A 19380-nucleotide genomic window follows, 5' to 3' on the forward strand; every position below is an offset into this window, starting at 1 on the left:
CTGTTTTTCCTCTGCGTGTGCACATCAGCTGGAGGTGAAAGAGGACGCCAGCAGCATCAAGGACGTGCGGGTTCAGTGTGACGAGGAGGAGCTAAAGATGCACCAGTTCAACGTCCACGTCCGAGAGGTCTTCGCCAACCGCTTCACCCAGATGTTCGCCGACTACGAGGTGTTTGTCATCCAGCCCAACCAGGACAAAGAGTCTTGGTTCACCAACCGAGACCAGATGCAAAACTTTGACAAGGTAAAGTGGAAGAGAAAGCTTGTTATTATTAGATTAGATTTTTTCCCTACCGTTCACTAACATTAACAAACTTTTCCACGCACAGGCCTCCTTCCTGTCTGACCAGCCGGAGCCCTACCTGCCCTTCCTGTCACGTTTCTTGGAGACGCAGATGTTTGCCTCCTTCATCGACAGTAAGATCCTCTGCCATGATGACGAGGACAAGGAGCACACGCTGAGGGTGTTTGACTCCCGCGTGGATAAGGTCCGCATGCTGAACGTCCGCACGCCCACGCTGCGCACATCCATGTACCAGAAATGCACAAACATTGAAGAGTCAGGTAAGGAGACTTTGGAAAGTTCTGTGCTCTCATGTATCAGTAAACCTCAGTTGTCTGACTTTGGAGAATTACATGGAAACTAGGTGATTGGTTTGCACTAGTAAAGCTGCAGGCTTTAGTGTGAACATGATCAGCTTCACCATAGTTTGTTAACTTGAGACTGTAAACAAAATTTACCTCTTTAAAGTTGTATTATTTACTTAAAGTTTTGACTGTTACTGTAGATTAATTGAAGGCAATGAACTTCTGGACAGATTTTCTCATTTTGTATTTTGTTGGTTCCACTCATAGAGGAGGGATGGGCGTTCTTTTAAATTGTCCATATAATAATATTTCACTCAGAACTAGAGTCCGACAAATGCCCTTTCTGGGGCTTTTTTCTCTCACTTCCCTTGGTTCTGTGGGTGTTTGGAAGAAAATACATTTTTCAGTTTTCTCTCTTTTGTCGACAAGTTACTGAATAAGAAATTAGAGATAGTTTATTGAAGATTTAAAAGGTAGAACAACGAGTTTGACTCTGATAATCATCCTTAAACCTGTTTCTCTTACTACTCCTACATGATGAGTAGTTTCAGTCGTGTCTTCATTCTATAATCTCACAACGACTTTCGTCTCTCTCACCTCTCATCTGCAGAGAAAGCCATCGAGATGAGAGTGACAAAGATCGATCACACTGCCCTCCACCCCCACCTGCTGGACATGAAGATCGGTCAGGGACGCTACGAGCAGGGTTTCTTCCCGCGGCTGCAGTCTGCCGTGCTCTCCACTGGGCCCGTTTGCAACAAGTGATTATTTCACCCTAATATCACATCAAAATCTGCAATGCCATTTATTTCTCATTTTAAATAAACCTTCAAGGCCTTTCCTCTATTAGATTTTGTCGGCTGTTTTCAGATAATTGTGGGTAAAGGTGACGCTCATGTTTTGTGTCACAGGTGGACCAAGAGGAGTGCTCCAGCCCAGTGGAGGCGGAGGGATCGACAGAAGCAGCACGCTGAGCACCTTTATTTAGACAACGACCAGAGAGAGGTGAGAGGTCCCCACAGTGTTTTCTCGCCTCAGCTTTTAATTAAACACATTAACTGGCCGTGCTTCGTTTTCTTTGTTCATTTTGCATGACGTGTTCTCTGTTTACTTTAAGTTGAATCCACCCTCTCTCCCCATCACACTTTTGGTCACTGTCTCTTTTTGTTTTTGTCTCTTTGCACCCCCACTCACATACTCTCAGCATGTAGAGTGCATGTTTCCGGAGCTGCAGCTCCTGCTGTTTCTTGACTACTACTGGCTCTCACAGTCCTTCAGACCCTGTCTAAAGTCAGTGACAGTGGACTTGGTATGTGTTGTTAGTCGTCGGACCACATGTGCTGTGCAACCATGTGACCTTTACCTCCCTGTGCTTCCTTCACCACCAGCATCTCAGCTTTAATCTGATTATCCATGTCCCTTTTTTGATTAATAACATTTTAATAATTTTATTTCGTTTTCATGAGTTTCACCCCTCATTGATTTTGAACGATTTGGTTCGGGAAAACTTAAGTCTGGCATAATTATTAAAGCATAGATCTGGTTTTATACTGTAAGAAATGAAATAGTCTGTTTAGTCCTTCACATATGTTTCTCTGTTACCTGATTGCTGACTGCGATCTCTGTGTTCTATTAGAAGTACATCCAGGAAGCCAGAAACCTGGGCACGACCATCCGACAGCCCAAACTGTCCAACCTGTCGCCTTCCGTCATCGCTCAGACCAACTGGAAGTTTGTAGAAGGGTTGCTGAAGGAGTGCAGGAACAAGGTTTGACTATTTCTGCGATGTGGCTGATGCTGTGTCACGTTGTTTTAGTCGATGACAATGAACCACTGTTTGTACACATCTGTTAAGATTTTAGCAGTGAGATTGTATAAAGTTCATAGAAAATCAATATGATTTGGGCCTTGCTACTATCTGAAATTGTAAAATGTGCCTTATTATGAGAAGAGCAACGTCATCAGCCTGTGTTTTCCTTAGGTTGGTTGAGGAGCAGTCCAGTGAGCTCTTCCTTTTTTTTGTTTAAGCTAAATAAATGCCAGGTTTTGTTGAAGTCCTGTGTGGACAGGAGCTTCTTTAACCACTGTCCACACTTTCTTTACTGTTTCAACCAAGACACACAGACCCAAACCAGCACAGGTTTCATATGTTTACCTATGTTTTTTAGTAAACAGTTACTTTGAAGTGTTCACTAATAATAAAGAGCAAAAACCAAATTAAGGCTTTGTATTTTCATTAGTCTTCTGTTTGTAACTTATGTTTCCTACTGCAAAAAATCTTATTGTGAATAGATGGAGGCTAGAAAACAGAGCATGAAAAAAATAACGCCAAAAATAATGTTTATTAATCTGCAGACCAAGCGTATGCTGGTGGAGAAGATGGGGCGGGAGGCCGTGGAGCTGGGTCACGGAGAGGTCAGCATCACCGGCGTTGAGGAGAACACTCTGATCGCAAGCCTCTGTGACCTGCTGGAGAGAATCTGGAGCCACGGGCTGCAGGTCAAACAGGTCAGGACAAAGGGATCTCTGCGGTGTCCATGCACCTGATCAGTTCTCACAGCTAGTGGATGTAAAGTTCCCTCAGAACAAGTGATGATGCTACAATATGTTTTCTCTCTCTTTCAGGGTAAATCAGCCCTATGGTCCCACCTCCTGCACTACCAGGAGAGCAAAGAGAAGAACAATCCCACTCCCGGTGGTTTGGGACCTCCAGGTAGAGAAATCACTTCACCTCATGAACCAAATGAATCACTCACTCTCACTGCATTAAACATAGGAAATGCTTTACGTACCTTTTTTCCTCACACCAGGTTTCATTCATGACCAGGAGAGACGCAAATCTGATGGTGGTGGATCAGCCATGCCCCCTCTGAAAATCTCTCTGATCCAGGACATGAGGTGAGAATCACTGAGGATCATTTCGATATGAACTAATGTGCATCTTAAATAGAAAACGAAATGGATGATGTCTCTCGGTTTAAGTGAATACACCAATAGTTGTTTTTAAATGTATCCGCTGCTGGTCACTATTGGAGGTAAGTAAGACTAAGACTGCCCTCCTGTGGTAAACTGTCAAGCAATCCCTATTTACTGTCCTGTTTTTCCCTTTATAACTGGTTTTCTGTACATTTAGTTGATGAATAACTTTAATAAGGAAGTGAATGTCAAAATTGTATGAATTACAGCTAAACATTGACTATTTAAATCCCACCTGAGAGGTTTCAACTCTATTTTAGTAGCAAATATTCAAGACAAGGTTCATTACACAAACAGGTAATTTCATACAATAGAATGGAGACCACAGTTAAACTCAACACTATATAACTCTCATGGTAGTTATTCAACTAAATAAGTGATTGTGCTGAAATAAGTGGATTTTTTTATTTTATTTATGGATCTTTGTCCAACTTCTGTATTAAAAACTACTACTTTGTAATAATACATTATTTGTAAATTATATTTATAAAACATTTATCAAAATAACAAATTACAATCTGCTTTGCAGCGTGCAAGGGTAAAGCAGTTAAATGAGATGAAATACTAAGAATAAAGGACAAAATAAGATTTATTTTTACATTTATATACATGCACAGAGACATTCACATACTCGTACAACTTCACACATGTATTTGGCAGATACAACTTAAAGGTTGATGCACATTTTCAGGCAAGTCATTTTTTTTTAGCAGTGATGCAGTTATATAAAAAGCTCTGACCCTCAGAACAGAAACAGAAATCCTCAGCCTGATATAAACAAGGAACTGCACAACCACACAACCACTGCCCCAGACCCCAAGGCCAATTTGGTGCCCCAATTTCCCATAATTTGTTTATAAAACTCTAAAACTACTCCGTTCCATGGCCCTGAGAGCTGTTGTTGCTCACCTTCCTTTGCTGTTGCCGTGTTATCCACCATACCCAACCAGAGCAGAGAAATCGAGGCTTGTGGTGCGTGAAGACGGCTCAGAGCGAATCTGTGTAACAGCGCGTTACTTCCAGCCTAATTACCAGACCCCCGCCAGACTGACTGAGAAAAGAGGAGGGGGTCAACGTAGGGCACAAACACCCAGCTCTGCTCCGCTGGCAGACAGACCCTCCTCCACACTCGTGTGCACGTCTGACTCCATGATTGTAAACCGAAGCAACCACTTCCCTCACGTAATGAGTTGAATAATTAATTATATCCAGGCAGAAAATATTTAGTAGGAAAAAAAAATTGGGGGTTTTAGCTTATTAAAGGTTATGGTCTCATATCTGTGTTACACAGAGTTTTCTACATAATAGATATGGTAATAGTGCAGATGTTTTCCTCTGTTGTCATGGAGATAACAAGCAGAGGAAACTAGGTTACGTGGTTTGAGTGTAGAGGGTGGAGACAAGGAGGGGGTTGGAAGGTGGAGGAGGAGGCATGAAGAGCTCTTAGCAGACGAGCCAATGACACAGGTGGAGTGGAAGGGAATGTGTCTGGACATCGGAGGCATGATAGTGGCTCGGAGCGATGGCATGGGACCGACATGCACACTCAGAGTCTGAGAGGCCAACAGAGACATACATGTTCAAGCTGTACCAGTGACTCGGGCTGAATATTGCAGGAGAGAGACAGACGCAGTAAAATTACGAAGATTCCTTTAATACTAATATGAATACAGTTACTCTTACACACAGGTATGATTCAAGATGTCTTGAAAAACAAATTTATCCCTATTTTTCATTTAAATAAAATATAGTATTTTAAGTATTAATCTTCATCTTTCAACTATGGAAACTAAATATATTTTAAATTTGTTAAATAAGAATTTCAACTTTACTAACAGCCTTGACCCCATGGCAGGGGAAATTACTTAGAACATGAGAACATGTGAAAGTATAGAATAGAATAAAATAGGAAATAGAATAACAAGAAATTTACATCATGAAAATACAGAAAATGTGTACATAATATGCACCTTTCACAACAGACAGAATATTATAGGTATAGAATCCCACTTGTAAAGTGCAGTGGCAAAGGATGATTGAGATTTGTGCATATGTATAAGGAGACAGGAAAGTAAATATATCAATAAACTGTACATGCATATATAGACTGATACAAGTATATGAGCATGTATATATATAGTATAAAAGAGTACAATATGAATATGATTATAAAAATGGGGAGTGGGGTTAAGTCAAATGCTAGAATCTGAATTGACTGTAGGTGTGAATGTGAGCGAGTATTGTTGTTGGCCTTGTGATGCGCTGGTGACCTGTCCAGGGTGTAGGCTGCTGCCACTTGTCCAAGCTGGGATTGGCTCCATCTTCCCCCCATCACCCTTACAAGATACACAGCATAGATACTGGATGGATGAAGTAATAATTTGTGACGATTTTTTATTTTTTCCCACTCAAGCTGAAATTACTCATTGTGAAGTTGTTCTCAAATCTAAGTTATGATTTAGCAAAAATTATATATTTATATTTAAATTATATTTAAAGTGAGCAATGAGAAAGTGTTTAACTCGTCATGAACATCACTCTGCATCGTGAAGGCCAAACATTCAAGTGACACAACGATAATCAAAGCATATTTTGTATTGTATCCCTGAAGAATCTTTCACCTAACGAAAATAGGAACAAAGCTCTTGTGGTTGTGTATGAGCTCCAAACCTCTGCTGACCTCTCGAGCTGTCGTTTGCTTTTTTTCAGACACATTCAGAAACTCAGTGAGATCAAGACGGATGTGGGCAAGGCCAGAGCGTGGGTTCGCCTCTCGATGGAGAAGAAGCTGCTCTCCAGGCACCTGAAGCAGCTGCTGTCAGACCACGAACTTACAAAGTGAGCAAAACACCACACTGCTGAACCTCGACTCCGCTGTAACTCACACTGACATATTCCTCTAGTAGTTAAATACAACAGTGAGTCTCACTAGGCCATATTGAAGATCACATTTCCTACTTTTTCTCATCTTCACCCTCTTTTTGTGTTTGTGGAGGAATGTCTGTCGCATATGAAATGAAGGTGACGAGTAATCGACCCATTTATTATACATTAACTCTCTTGAAATTGCAAAGCATCACACTGCAGTCCACCGTCGCATCAATAATTCACACCTCTCCCCTCTTCATAATTGATATCTGAGCGGTGAACTAGGTCAGAAGGATTTCTGTCTGTCTTTGTGACCTCACATTGCCGATTGTTCTACTTTACATCAAAGCAAACACACTTTGTTATTCATTTGCCAAAAAATGAATATGCCATCAAAGATTTGAAATATTGAAAGTGTTACAGATCATTTAACGTTGTGGGCAGAAGCATTAACGTCTATTTTCAACAAACCTTTTCTTCTTTTTTAGAAAACTGTACAAGCGCTACGCCTTCCTCCGCTGTGATGATGAGAAGGAGCAGTTTCTTTACCACCTGCTGTCCTTTAATGCCGTGGACTACTTCTGTTTCACCAACGTCTTCACAACCATCAGTGAGTTCTGACGACAGGGCCAGAAAACAGCCTGTGTGTAGTGTTTTGGCTCTTATTTTATGTGTTTTGGTATTTAATGTGATATTTCTCTCCTCTCTGTGTCCCAGTGATCCCATACCATGTGGTGGTGGTTCCCAGTAAGAAGCTGAGCGGCTCTATGTTCACCGCCAACCCCTGGGTGTGCGTCTCCGGTGAGCTGGCAGAGACCGGAGTCCTGCAGGTCCCCAGAAATACTCAGGAGATTACTTTTGAGGTTGGTGTTGATTGAAATCGGCAGCTGTGTTTCCACCTTGTCCTTGTATTCCTCCTGGGATGAATAAGCACAAAACGTATTAACTTCAACTTTCTACACAAGCACTTGAAGAGTTATAACGTTCATGCGTGACACAAAACCGTAGAACTCATCTCCTTCTCACCTCAAGGCACAAATGTATTAATCAACTCTTGTAGGTCAAAGTTGATCTTAGAAACTGGACTTGATTGGCTCTCACATGTCTCCTTCAAGACCCAACCCTAAATTCCACAACACATCTGTCATACTCATTTGGACATAGTTCTAAAACTAATGAATATACATATAAACTCCCCCACATGGTCTCAGCTACACATTGGTTGCAGTTACAGGTTTGTAGTTAGTTAAAAAAAAACATAATTTAATGATATAAAAAAATACCTGGATCCATCCTTATGTTCAGATCTGGTCCAAAATTGAATGGGCTCTGACTTTTTATAATCCTACTGAGAAACAAACAATCACACAAACTCCCTTGGTGGAGGTAATAAGACCAAAATTCTAATAAAACTGGAATTAACCTTGAACCATATGAGTTGTTGTCTCGTGTTTTGAATTACATTTTTTGGCATTTGACACCAACATGCTTCTCTCCCTCGCTCTCTCTATCTCTCTCAGTGCCAAAACCTGGGCAAGCTCACCACAGTCCAGATGGGCCACGATAACTCGGGACTCTACGCAAAGTGGCTCGTGGAATACGTCGTTATCCGCAATGAAATCACAGGGCACACCTACAAGTAAGCACGCCTACTGAGGAAAAGGCACCCGACGTTGTTTTGACGAGGCGGTTCTCACAAGTTGAACTGGCTGTGTTTGTCGCACAGGTTCCCGTGTGGCCGCTGGTTGGGGAAAGGCGTGGATGACGGCAGTCTGGAGAGGATCCTGGTGGGAGAGCTGATGACCCCCAGCTCAGAGAACGATGAGAGGATGTGCCGCACACCCCCAATGCAGCAGTCCCCGGGGATGATGAGGAGGTTTGTGACCATCTCACCGAACAGCAAACCAAGTAAGTCACTGCTGCAGTGCAAACGTCATCTGTGCCGACTCAGAAATAAAAGTTCCTTGTTTTAGCCTCAATTTGAAGTAGAGTAGAGTCCTGCACAGGTAAATATTTATATAAACAAAGGCATGGGTAAAAAATACTCTGGCTAGAACATCAAAATCGACCGAATAAAGACTGGAATAGTAGGAGTACATGTCAGTGGCTTTGATGCTTGTCAAAAGTGCTATAATTAGTTGTTTGTAACTGAATGGTAGGCACTTTGTCGCTGAGGAAACACATCTGCAGGAGAATTGGAGCTGCAAAAATTCACACATGATTTTTCAAGACGGGCGGACAAGTGCGCAATGACCCTTTTGACGCGAGTAACTGTGTACGTAACGTGTTTATTTAGTCATGGTCACGACACGGGTCATATTTAAACGGGTCGGGATTTGACTTGGAGATAATTACTGGTAATAGATCGGGTTCAGAACAGAGCTTTGTGAGTATGGGTTTGCGACCTGAAGTTTTGATCTTGATACCTTCAATACTAAAAATTCTAATGTGAAATTACAATTCCCAAGGAAATCAAAGCTGGATGGTATTTATTTCTCTGTGAGTCTGCTCGTATTGTCCTACAGCCTTTTTCTTTGCTTCTTTCTTCTCCACCAGAGTTAAACACAGGTCAGATCCAGGAGGGAGTGGGAGAGGCCATCAATGGGATCGTGAAGCACTTCCACAAGCCGGAGAAGGAGGTAAGCGACGACAGTCCAGACAAGCCTCAGCCTGTGCCTCTATTATTCATCACGTATTAAGAACAGCAGCTTTCTGCTCTGGTGGTCCACAAGCCCCTCAGTAGCTGTGCCCTACGTGGTATCATTCACATTGTTAAACATATTAAAGGAGACTTCTTACTGGTTTTTAGGCATGGACATTATAGAGTATGATGCCTGTTTCCAGTTCTAGTGGCCCCATCCATGATAATTATTATTTATCAAAGAAGTTGGAATAATAATTGGAATTTAGGAGGAGGAGATTCCTATTTGGAGTGTTTTAGTGTCTTGTGACTTGCCTGTGAATAACAGGTTTCAAATATCATTCACTGTGTATTTTCAGCACAAGGGATTATTTCAGGGAAACCCCCCTCACTCTCGCTCCACCTCTGCACAGAACAATGGCCGCTGAAAATTATTAAATGACCATAAGATTTAAAATCCACTTAGTATTGTGTTGTTTCTGTGTGTTTATAGTGTGTTAATGTTGAACATTATGAATAATATATCTGTTATTTCATACGCCCTCATGCCTCAACCATATGTTTTTCAATCTCCAGTGCAGCTTCACCCTTTTCTTCCTGCATGTCTAGCAGTTTGTTTGGTGTTTAAATTAAATAGTTTGACCTAAAGACCTTAAGAACTTTAATTGAAAAGTTCTCTGTTATATTCTTCAGCATCTGTACTTTCTCTAACGATATGAATTTTCTTCTTGTTGTTTTTTGCGCTTCACAGAGAGGCAGTCTGACCCTCCTGCTCTGTGGGGAGTACGGCCTCGTCTGGGCTCTGGAGCAGGTTTTCCAACACGGTTTCAAATCACCCCGACTCTTTAAGAATGTCTTCATCTGGGACTTCTTGGGTAAAGACTTAATATCATTTCTCCCTAATCAAGTCTCCAAGCCAGTCGTACCATTGACTCCATGTCTGGCAACCCTTACCCTTTACCTTCCCCCTCATCAACAATGAAGTCCTAAAAATGTGCAAATTATAATTAAAATCAATTATATTCTATTTCCACAGAAAAGGCACAAGTGTACTTTGAAGGTGCGGAGCAGCGCGAGGTGACTCCGGACGAAAACTGGCAAACCAGAGTTCGCCACTTCTGCCGCTTCATGCGCGCCATCAGCAACACATCCAGAAACATTGGCAAGGACGGGAAGTTCCAGATGCTTGTGTGTCTGGGTGCAAGGTAGGCAGGCCGCACTTGCTCGCCCCATTGTCAACATATTTACATAGAGTGAACACTGTTAACATTCATTGAGGAAGTCCAGTGTTCAATGTAGATTGATATTGGGGTGATGCCACAAATCTCCCTGCTTGGATGTACTTGGATAATTTCTGAAACAGTGGGGCTGCTGTGTCCGACCCCTCCTCCTGACGACAAGAGTCAAGTGAAAATTATCTTTCCTCAGAGGATTCTTTGTGTATCAGATGTTTTAATGATTTCCTTTAGTTTGTCTGTAGAAGGGTTCATGTCTTAGTATTGAGTGAATAATGATCTCGTCTTTTTTGTTTCACAGCTTCAGTTCTTTTGTATTTGTCTCCTCATTTTTTCACAATAGCATTGCAAAGAGAAAATGGCCATTTATCGATTTTTATCCAAATTATAATGTCTCTAACACTAGTTTTTCACCTGCCATGGTTTTAGGTCTTTCTAAGTGGGTAAAAAGCGACTGTTACATACATTCTTTCAAGCTGCTCGTCTGACTCCATGCGTCTGTTTCCTGCTTCTCGTAGGGACCATCTGCTGCATCACTGGATCGCTCTGCTCGCAGACTGTCCCATCACTGTTCAGATGTACGAGGAAATGGCACTGATTAAGGATCGCTCGTTGGTGAACTCTCTGATCCGAGTCCTGCAGACGCTGCAGGAGTTCAACATCACTCTGGAGGCTTCGCTCGTCAAAGGCGTTGGTATCTAAACCCAACCAACCATCCCACCAGATGCACCGGAGGAGGAAAATCACTGGGGACCACTGAAAAAGAATAACAGAACCTTTTATATGCAGAACCTGACTTGAACAAAGGACGTTTTCTGGCTTATATTAAAGCTACTGTTACATTTGCCATATATCAAGTGCAATGAGCCTTTCAAGATACCTTGTTATTTTTATCCTCGACGATGTTGCCATTAGATGTTAAAATTATGTTTTCTATTATGATTCATGATTTTCACATTATCGACGATGACCTACTTGTGCTATAACGTTTCATTGAAAGCTAAATATTTTCATTGTTATCGTGAACTGCTGACAATGGCTATATTTAAGGGAAAGCGAGGATCAAAACTGTTAATATATTTTCAGAGAAAAACAGTATTATTTTGTTAAACCAGTCAAGTTGCTTGCTCTGTCGTCAACTCAGATTCCAATGTCATAATGCAGAGCTTAAAGCAAATGATGTAGAAGTATGCTTTATAAGTATGCGTGAGAGGGAGGTTTGTAGAGTGGACGAGGATTCACCTACATAAGAAAAACAAGCCCATTACATTTGAGCCTTTCCCTGAGAAATGTACGAGTATGCAAATCTTTTACATGAATTACCTTCAGAGAAAATGTTCCTTCTTGCATGTGGAGACTTTGTGATTTAAGCTTGTTTCCAGTGATGGACATTGATATTCAGTTGGATAAAGGAAAATAGCCCAAGTCTTTGGTTTGTGTTCCAGACACACATCCCCCAAGTGATGCTTTGCCCAGCTTTCTGTGCAAAGTTGATCACAGTCACAGCCTCTGTATAAGTACCTCCAGCCAGGCCCCCCCCCAGCCCTTACACTACACCTGCCCTCTTCCCTGCACACAGCGTGATGGCCTCTGCCGGCTAATCTCCTGCTTCCCTTCAGATTTTGTTATATCATGGTTTCTTGCTATGCAATATCCAGAAGAGAAAAGTCAACCCCCTCAAACTCCATGTTCTGGTGTGTTGAGGTAGAACCGGGCCCGCCTCCGTTACATCCATCGAACTTTACTGTGCAGAAAAAGAGATTTGATATGTGAAGGACTTCTTTTCTGTGCCAACAATGTCTGGAATGACTGTGTTGTACTCGTCTGTGTACAACCCACACATGAGCATCTTGGGAGATATATATTTTTGTTTTTCCAATACGGTTGTACATTTATTGACATAGCTGTGTAATGTAGTGTTTACTAAGTGAGCAACAGTGTACAGTGTAAAAATATATTAAGAATAAAGCATCTGTAATGCGTTATAAAGACTTGTTTTTATTATATTACAAATCATTATCTGGTGAATGTGAATCCTCAGCGGATAATATTCCGATCACTTTAAAAGTTCAACATTCTCACATTCTTAACTGTGAGTATTTTATTAATTTTCAGCGATAGTAAACGTAAAACCTTTGATGTCTAGACTCGAGAAAAAAATACTAAAATCAGTCAAATTTCCTTCAGTAATAGTGATATAGAGATTATCTTACAATTAAATAATGATAAAGATAATACTTAAAGATAATACATGCATACTAAGCTGGCTGTCCACTTTTTATTAGCTTTTTCCATTAAGGTTTAAATATATTTTAAAAATATGTATATTAGGATCACAATTGTTATTTGCACTCCCGGGTTTAGTCTTTGTGTTTCTTGGCCAATCCTAGTATAAAAAATTTAAAAAACTGTTATGTACGGCACAAATTTAATAACTTGTCCACTTTGTATTTATTACTTCAAAAAATATTAAAAACTTTAATTAATTCCTCATTTCAACCCTGAGCCCTATTTCTCTCCACACCTAAACTCTCTGCTTACTCCTGCAATAACTGAATTTGCACATCTTGTATTCATATTTTATTTAGTTTGTCATATTCCCATCTACCTCATTACATTGTCTACTCACGCAACTGTGCACACTTATTCATATAGTTTGTCATCTCTTGCATTTAGTCTATTGTTTATAGGCTTGTTCTTTGTTCTATTACTTTACTGTGCATCATTTACTCAGTGAGTATGTACAGCTCTCTGTCTGTATATCTATCTCATAACTATAATCATTGTGAAACGAGTCACAGCATCAAAGTGATCGAGTCCACAGTTGTTTCTTTGTGATCATTCAAACTGTTCTGTTGCGCTTTCTCAGCTGAGAACATGTAAACAAACTCTTTGGCGCCATTTCAGAGCGCTGTTTTTTCTTGAAAGCGTCGGGCCCGGTGCATTGTGGGACTTTGAGTTTAACAGGAAGAGGTTAAACACCGGCAATCACCGGAGCTCTCCTGCTTGTTCAACTACAACTCCCGGCGTCCACTGCCGCCGAGGGGCTCGCGAGCACGGCTGCAATTGGTTGGCTGCAGGTTCAAACTGAACGGCTGCACTCCTTATATGGGCCGAGTGCGCGTCGCCCTTTCATTCCGGCTCTTTATGCTAACGACATGCTAATGCCCAGCTGTATGCAGCGGTAGTAAGCGCATGCGCAGTGCGGCCCGAGGACACAGCGAAGATTCAAAGTTTCTCTCCGGTAAGTGCGCTCTTATTTCTCTCGTAAGGAAAGTACACAGGTTCGATTCCGCCGGTTTGCTGCGTGTGGGAGAGACGCGTGAGTGTGCGTGGTAGCCGCAGCGTGCCGTGTGCGTGACCGCGTCCTGCGAGCCGAGCGTGCGCGGAACAAGCGACAATGGGAGAATGTGGAAATGAGCGAGAGCGTGGCGGAGGTAGCATCCGCGGCTAGCTAGCTAGCATGCTAACGGCTAACAACAATGAGCCGCATTTGGCGCTCGATGCTCGATGTTTTAAGTTTGACGTGGAAGCACGCAACGGGTTCGACGAGACTTTTCGCGTTTTGGCGACAACACGCAGGCGCGGCGTCGAGTCGCCCGCGGTGCGTTGCGTGGACTCGTGTTTTGTTCGTGTTTCGGCGAGTAGCCCGGTAGCTCATTGTGTTACTTCTGAGAGCAGCAGCCGCCGCTTTTTGTGTGTAGTTTCCACCGCGGACACACATCTACGACGCACGCCACACTGGACTTCCGCTGAGCTGCACTTGTTAGTAAAGTTTCTAACTCTCTGATCCACGTGTAGCGCAGGAACTTCGACCACAGGGAATGATAGTAACACGTTCCGTTGTTGTGTGGGTGTAACGTGTGTGTGAATCACCGGGCGCAGTGTGTGGAAGTGCAGAACTTTAACTGTTATCCAGCTTCTCGTGAATCGGTTTCTTCGACGACGCGATTAAATGACACGAGCACGGACCGAGTTTTATCATTTCAGTGTTGTGTCGGTTATTTCGTCCTTTGATGTTCCTATGACCCGGGCTTTAAATTCCTGACATTCTTGGACTTTATTTGTTCAATTTAATTTTCGCTGTGTTCGGTTGTTGGTCGTTGTTCATGCATTGCTCTATCAGCTAAATCGTGCTTTTTACATGTATAACATTTCGAAGTTATTATAGGTTATGAATGACTTGTGATCGTGTGTGGCCGCGCTCGTGTAGGCACCGCCCCCTTCAGTAGTAGAAACGCCAGCTGCCTGCAGACCGACACTCGGTGTGTAGAACCAACACAGGCACGATTACCGAGCTTTGTTTTTCTCGTTTGCAGGTTTTTGCCTGAACACAGGCCCACAAACAGACTATGTTTGGTTTCCACAAGTCGAAGATCTACCGGAGTAACGACGGCTGTTGCATCTGCAAGACCAAGTCCTCCAGTTCCCGCTTCACAGACAGCAGCCGATATGAAGAGACGTTCAGGCTCTGCTTCGGGTAAACACACTCATTCATTCATAAAGTGCGTTTGTGTGATGTGTGTTTTTTTTATTTTTTATATTTCGGGATCCAAACTGAACCTGTTTGACTATGTTCTTGTCCAGGCTTTCGGAGGATCGCATCGGGGACATCTGCAATGCATGTGTGTTACTGGTGAAGCGCTGGAAGAAGCTGCCTCATGGCTCTAAGAAGAACTGGAACCATGTAAGTGACCTCACCTTGCTGAGTCAGGTGTTTTTCTCTCCCTGATCTTGAATTGTAAGTTGACTTTGGTGTTTTTGCCTGACCTGACTCAGGTGGTGGATGCCAGAGCTGGACCAGGCTTTAAGATGACCAAACCCAAGAAGATCAAGAATAGTGATGGGAAGAAGAAAAGCAAGCTAAAGAAGCTCCACAAGTTAAAGAGACAAAGTAAGTTGTTTTAAAATATTCATTAATATCCCCACATATGTTGAGAAATGTGTTTTATTCACTGACTTGAAACTAGTGATAAGAGGAATGTTTGTTGATTTAAAATATGTAGGTCACAGTGTCTGTTTTCCTCCTAGTGTCTAGAGGTGCATCTGGTGGTTCTTTGAGTTAGGGCACACTCTCTCTAACTGCATTATACCAGGGTTTGAGTTAAATTGTCAGTTTTTAGAAAAGTAATTGGCATGAATTTTAATAATAGACCGGTTTATTTTTTAATAGAAAAAAAACACTGATTTCCGGAATGTGACTTGCATCTATTTTCTACCATGACACAAAACAGGACACTTTTTTCAAATGTTTATGTTGGATAGTTTAAACAAGTTACTTTTTCAATAGTTGGTTCTTTGAAATAAAAAATTATTAAAAATTTCAAAAATATATTCATAATATTTTACGACAAATTTAGAAAGATGTGAACTCGGAAATGACACAGAAAATATTTTGATTGTCTAAATGGTTTTCTATTATTTGCTGCTGTTATTTAAACTTCATAACAAATTGATGACAAAATTCCCTCAAATGTCACATGAAGTTAAAGTCGACTACTTAGGATGTATTCATCAGTTTGTCAAAGCCATCTTCCGACTTTTTTTAAGCGTTTGTCTTCTGTTTCCAAGCAGACTCTGATGCCCACAGCACCACCTCCAGTGCTTCTCCTGCCCAGTCCCCGAGTTACAGCAACCTGTCAGATGATGGTTCAGACATCGAGTCCAAACAAAGACGCCCAACTCCCTCCACCTTCTCCTTTCTGGACAGAACCTACTGGAAGAGGTAAACTATAGCTTTACATATCAGGAAAAATATGATGGATTTGACTGCTTTTTTTTTAAAGATTGATTACTCAAAGTGTTTTCGTTTATTTTTACCCCCTGTTAGGCAAAAAGTGTGCTGTGGGATTGTCTACAAGGGGCGGTTTGGAGAGGTCATCATTGATCCCCGACTCTTTAAGCCCTGCTGCAGTTCCACAAAACAGAAGACTCTGGTCTCCACACCTGTGTCCCCACACCTTCCAGACCCACTTCCTCAACAGCTCCCAGAAGCATGAAAGAAACCTGGTGATTGCCTTTGTTGAAAATCCTCCAATAGGGTTGTCCACGGCATCCACCTGGATTTGTCTCCAGTGGCAGACCTCTAATCCCCACTCCCCCTGTAAGATCAGTTTGTTAGATATTTCTTTTGTACGTAATATTCCTTTTTAATATGGGTATTTTTTTAAACTTTTGTATAGAGTTAAATTTCTTTTTTTATATAAAAAGCAAAAAGCAAAAAAAAATCTTCTCATGGGCATTAGTGTTATTTATAGAATGATGCAACACCTTTTGTTGAGGCTCCGTTTATGATTCTGAATTGTTTTTGTTTGTTTTTTTCGGATTGTGTGATCAAATATCGGGTCACTTTTTTTTATATACATATCAAGACTGTTCCGTTTTCATAATTTGTCAAATTGTAAGTGTGCATGTGGGAGACTCCAGCTCTTTCTAATACCAGCTGTTTTGTGTGTGTTGGAGTGGCTCTTCCAACAAGTTGCTGCAATGTTTTGTCCTTTGTGTTTTGCTCCATGTGTGTGCGTCTGTAGGATTTCTAGTACATAGAGGGCTGTTGGTGACACCAGGGATCATTAGTACAACGGTCCTCTGAATAAGGATTTAATGTGTATAGATGAGAACAAATAATTTCTGAAGTTTTCACATCTTAGGCATGCCATGAGTTTGAAACACCTTGTAATCTGTTCAGCAGTGGGTTCACATTGACTCAAACTGATGTGGTTAGATCATGCATCCAGAACATTCCACGGCCTTCTGGAATGACTAAAGCAGTGTATTTATTTCTTTTGTACAGCCTACAATGAAATGACAATGCATTTTGTAAAGCAAATGATTTTTAAAATGGATTTGTAAATACAGTGTTTTGGCTCTTGGTAAATCTAAGCCCTTTTTCAAACCACTACTTCTGTAAAGAAACAGTTTTTGAGCGTCTGAGAGGCACTGAAAACCTATTTTTACGCTAATTTAGCGAAGCTTTTAATCACATTTTCATGTCTCGTTGTCTCAGGCACATTTCACTAAAGGCATGCAAAGCTGAAGCCTACGCTCTGCAGAAAAATATGTGAAAACTCAATTGCAGCATCAGTGGGCTGCAATATTCCTTCTAATATTCTGTATTTGTTCACTAACGGCATGCAAGGGTCAGAATTAGAACTTACAGGAATCACATGATGTATTTTATGGCTTCTTAACATTTTGTAAGGCGAATGCTGTCAAAGAAAATGTGAGATTATCAGCGCTGTGATTTACTCAGAAAAAGTTCAAACTATGCAGACATTATGAATGTGATATTTTCTCTGGGATTTCTGTCACTTTTGCTGTAGAAGTGTAAAGTGGTGGATCCTTATTCAACCAAATTGACTTGTAAAAGGCATCAAGTATTTTAGCAATAACTTTACGTTTTCCTAACCATGATTCATAATTGTCTCTGTTTATTTCCTGTTTTAATGTTTCTTATATTGCACAGGTTTAGCCATGGTGTGCTTACTGTCTCTCAAATTAATAGTGCATTGCAAACGGTTGATTTTTCTATCTTATTCCTTTATTTGCATTATTGTAACCAATTCCAAACTTCATGAATTGACAGGCGATGCTCTGTAAAGTTGCTTAATATATAAACTTTTCCGCGGCAGGGTAGTTAAATGCTGAACTTGTTATAATATTCTTATTAAAAGGAGAGATGCTGCTTCCTTTTAAGCTGGAAAATAAGCTTGTTTTTTGTCCTTACGGAGTTGCCATATTGTTTGTGTGAGGTACATCTTTGGGATGTGAGATGTGCCTTAAATGAATTACCTGACTTTCATGTAATTTATATTAATTTATTACGAAACATGTTTTTTTTTACTGAAACTTTTGAGACAACTGTTGTAGAGCCTAGAACGTCTGTTTTTATTTTGTGCACTTCTTTTGAACATGCAATGTAGATGTTTTTTTATATGCTTTTTTTGTATACTGTACCACAAACTAGAACTGTATTGTAATAAAAAGAAAATCAACTCAAGAAAAAAAGTGTTTGTGCTTATTATGTTCACCAACAGGGGGCGGGCAAGAGCTGCACAGCAGATGTGTTTTTCAGTGAGCTCATGCACATGAGACCCTTCAGTTGTAGAGTTTGTTTTGGTTATTTCAGTTTCACACATCACTTTTCAATTGTTTTTAACCACATGTATGACCATGTTAGGAACTCTGCTACATTGCTGCTGCCTATACACCACATTGATATAACTGGTAGGTTAAATACCCCCAGAAAACCCATTGTTTCAAGATAAGGTGACTCGTTTCGACAGTCTGAAGTAATCATAAAAAACTGTTGTGACTCTCTTTGCGTCTACAGGGTCACAATTATTTTCTTTTCTCATATCTACTTGTAACAGTTTGAATTAGCCACTTATCTGTTCAAAGCCAAATAAAACCTCACTAACAGAATGTGATTCACTTGGGTGTGATATTATTGTAAATACTTTCACTAACAGTTCATGGACATGTCTTTAGCTATCCCACTTTGCTCTGAGGCTAACGTGAACGTATTTCCCGCTAGAATTGTCACATTTACGATTTACAGAGGGTAATTAAACGCAGCGTTAGAGCCATTGTGATAAACTTGCGTTGCCTAGCAACCACGCCAGGTGCCATTCTCGAAGTATCTCGTAGCTACGTTAGATTGACTAAGATCACTAATGTTGTGTGTATGCATTGTAAGTATGTAGTGTGTGTGTGTGTATATATACTGTGTGCATGTATTGTTAGTCTGTATTGTGCGAATGTTTTGTAAGTATGTATTATGTGTATATATTGAGTTTGTACTGTGAGTATGTATGATGTGTGTGTATTGTGATTATGTATTGTGTGTATGGACTGTTTTTACATATTGTGTGTATCTATTGTGTGTATGTTTTGTGAGCATAATATATTGAGTATGTATTGAGTATCTGTTGTGTGTATGTACTGTGTGTATATATTGAGTATATAATGTGTGTAAGTACAGTGTTTATATTTTGTGTGTATGTATTGTGAGTATGTTTTGTGTGTATGTTTTGTGTGTATTTTTTGTGAGTAAAATTGAGTATGTATTGT

General features: G+C 40.8%; 2 protein-coding genes across 4 annotated transcripts in view; both read left to right on the forward strand.

Annotated features, from left to right (window-relative positions):
- The window catches only part of dennd5a (DENN/MADD domain containing 5A), a 30676-nt gene extending 18405 nt beyond the window's left edge, over window positions 1–12271 (forward strand). The window contains exons 7-23 of the mRNA XM_061067972.1: window positions 29–244; window positions 330–564; window positions 1199–1349; window positions 1500–1593; window positions 2225–2356; window positions 2944–3096; window positions 3214–3301; window positions 3399–3486; window positions 6274–6402; window positions 6921–7042; window positions 7150–7295; window positions 7953–8071; window positions 8159–8340; window positions 8989–9071; window positions 9825–9948; window positions 10110–10278; window positions 10827–12271. Coding sequence (XP_060923955.1) covers window positions 29–244; window positions 330–564; window positions 1199–1349; window positions 1500–1593; window positions 2225–2356; window positions 2944–3096; window positions 3214–3301; window positions 3399–3486; window positions 6274–6402; window positions 6921–7042; window positions 7150–7295; window positions 7953–8071; window positions 8159–8340; window positions 8989–9071; window positions 9825–9948; window positions 10110–10278; window positions 10827–11010 — 2415 coding nt within the window. The 3' untranslated portion in view covers window positions 11011–12271. The remainder of the gene's footprint in view (window positions 1–28; window positions 245–329; window positions 565–1198; window positions 1350–1499; window positions 1594–2224; window positions 2357–2943; window positions 3097–3213; window positions 3302–3398; window positions 3487–6273; window positions 6403–6920; window positions 7043–7149; window positions 7296–7952; window positions 8072–8158; window positions 8341–8988; window positions 9072–9824; window positions 9949–10109; window positions 10279–10826) is intronic.
- Window positions 12272–13510: 1239 nt separating this feature from the next.
- On the forward strand, window positions 13511–18268 carry sinhcafl (SIN3-HDAC complex associated factor, like). 3 transcript variants are annotated; one of them, XM_061068254.1, is made up of 6 exons: window positions 13511–13552; window positions 14628–14788; window positions 14896–14995; window positions 15088–15202; window positions 15883–16033; window positions 16139–18268. In XM_061068254.1, the coding sequence occupies exons 2-6, from the start codon at window positions 14661–14663 to the stop codon at window positions 16305–16307; spliced, it is 663 nt and encodes a 220-aa protein (XP_060924237.1). In that variant the 5' UTR covers window positions 13511–13552; window positions 14628–14660; the 3' UTR covers window positions 16308–18268. The 3 variants fall into 3 exon arrangements, with proteins under 3 accessions (XP_060924237.1, XP_060924239.1, XP_060924238.1); XM_061068256.1 differs by lacking the exon at window positions 13511–13552 and adding an exon at window positions 13588–13630; XM_061068255.1 differs by lacking the exon at window positions 13511–13552 and adding an exon at window positions 13908–14073.
- The last annotated feature ends 1112 nt before the right edge of the window (window positions 18269–19380 follow it).

The sequence above is a fragment of the Limanda limanda genome, chromosome 3 (genome assembly GCF_963576545.1).
Source record: "Limanda limanda chromosome 3, fLimLim1.1, whole genome shotgun sequence".
Classification (NCBI taxonomy): Eukaryota; Metazoa; Chordata; class Actinopteri; order Pleuronectiformes; family Pleuronectidae; genus Limanda; species Limanda limanda.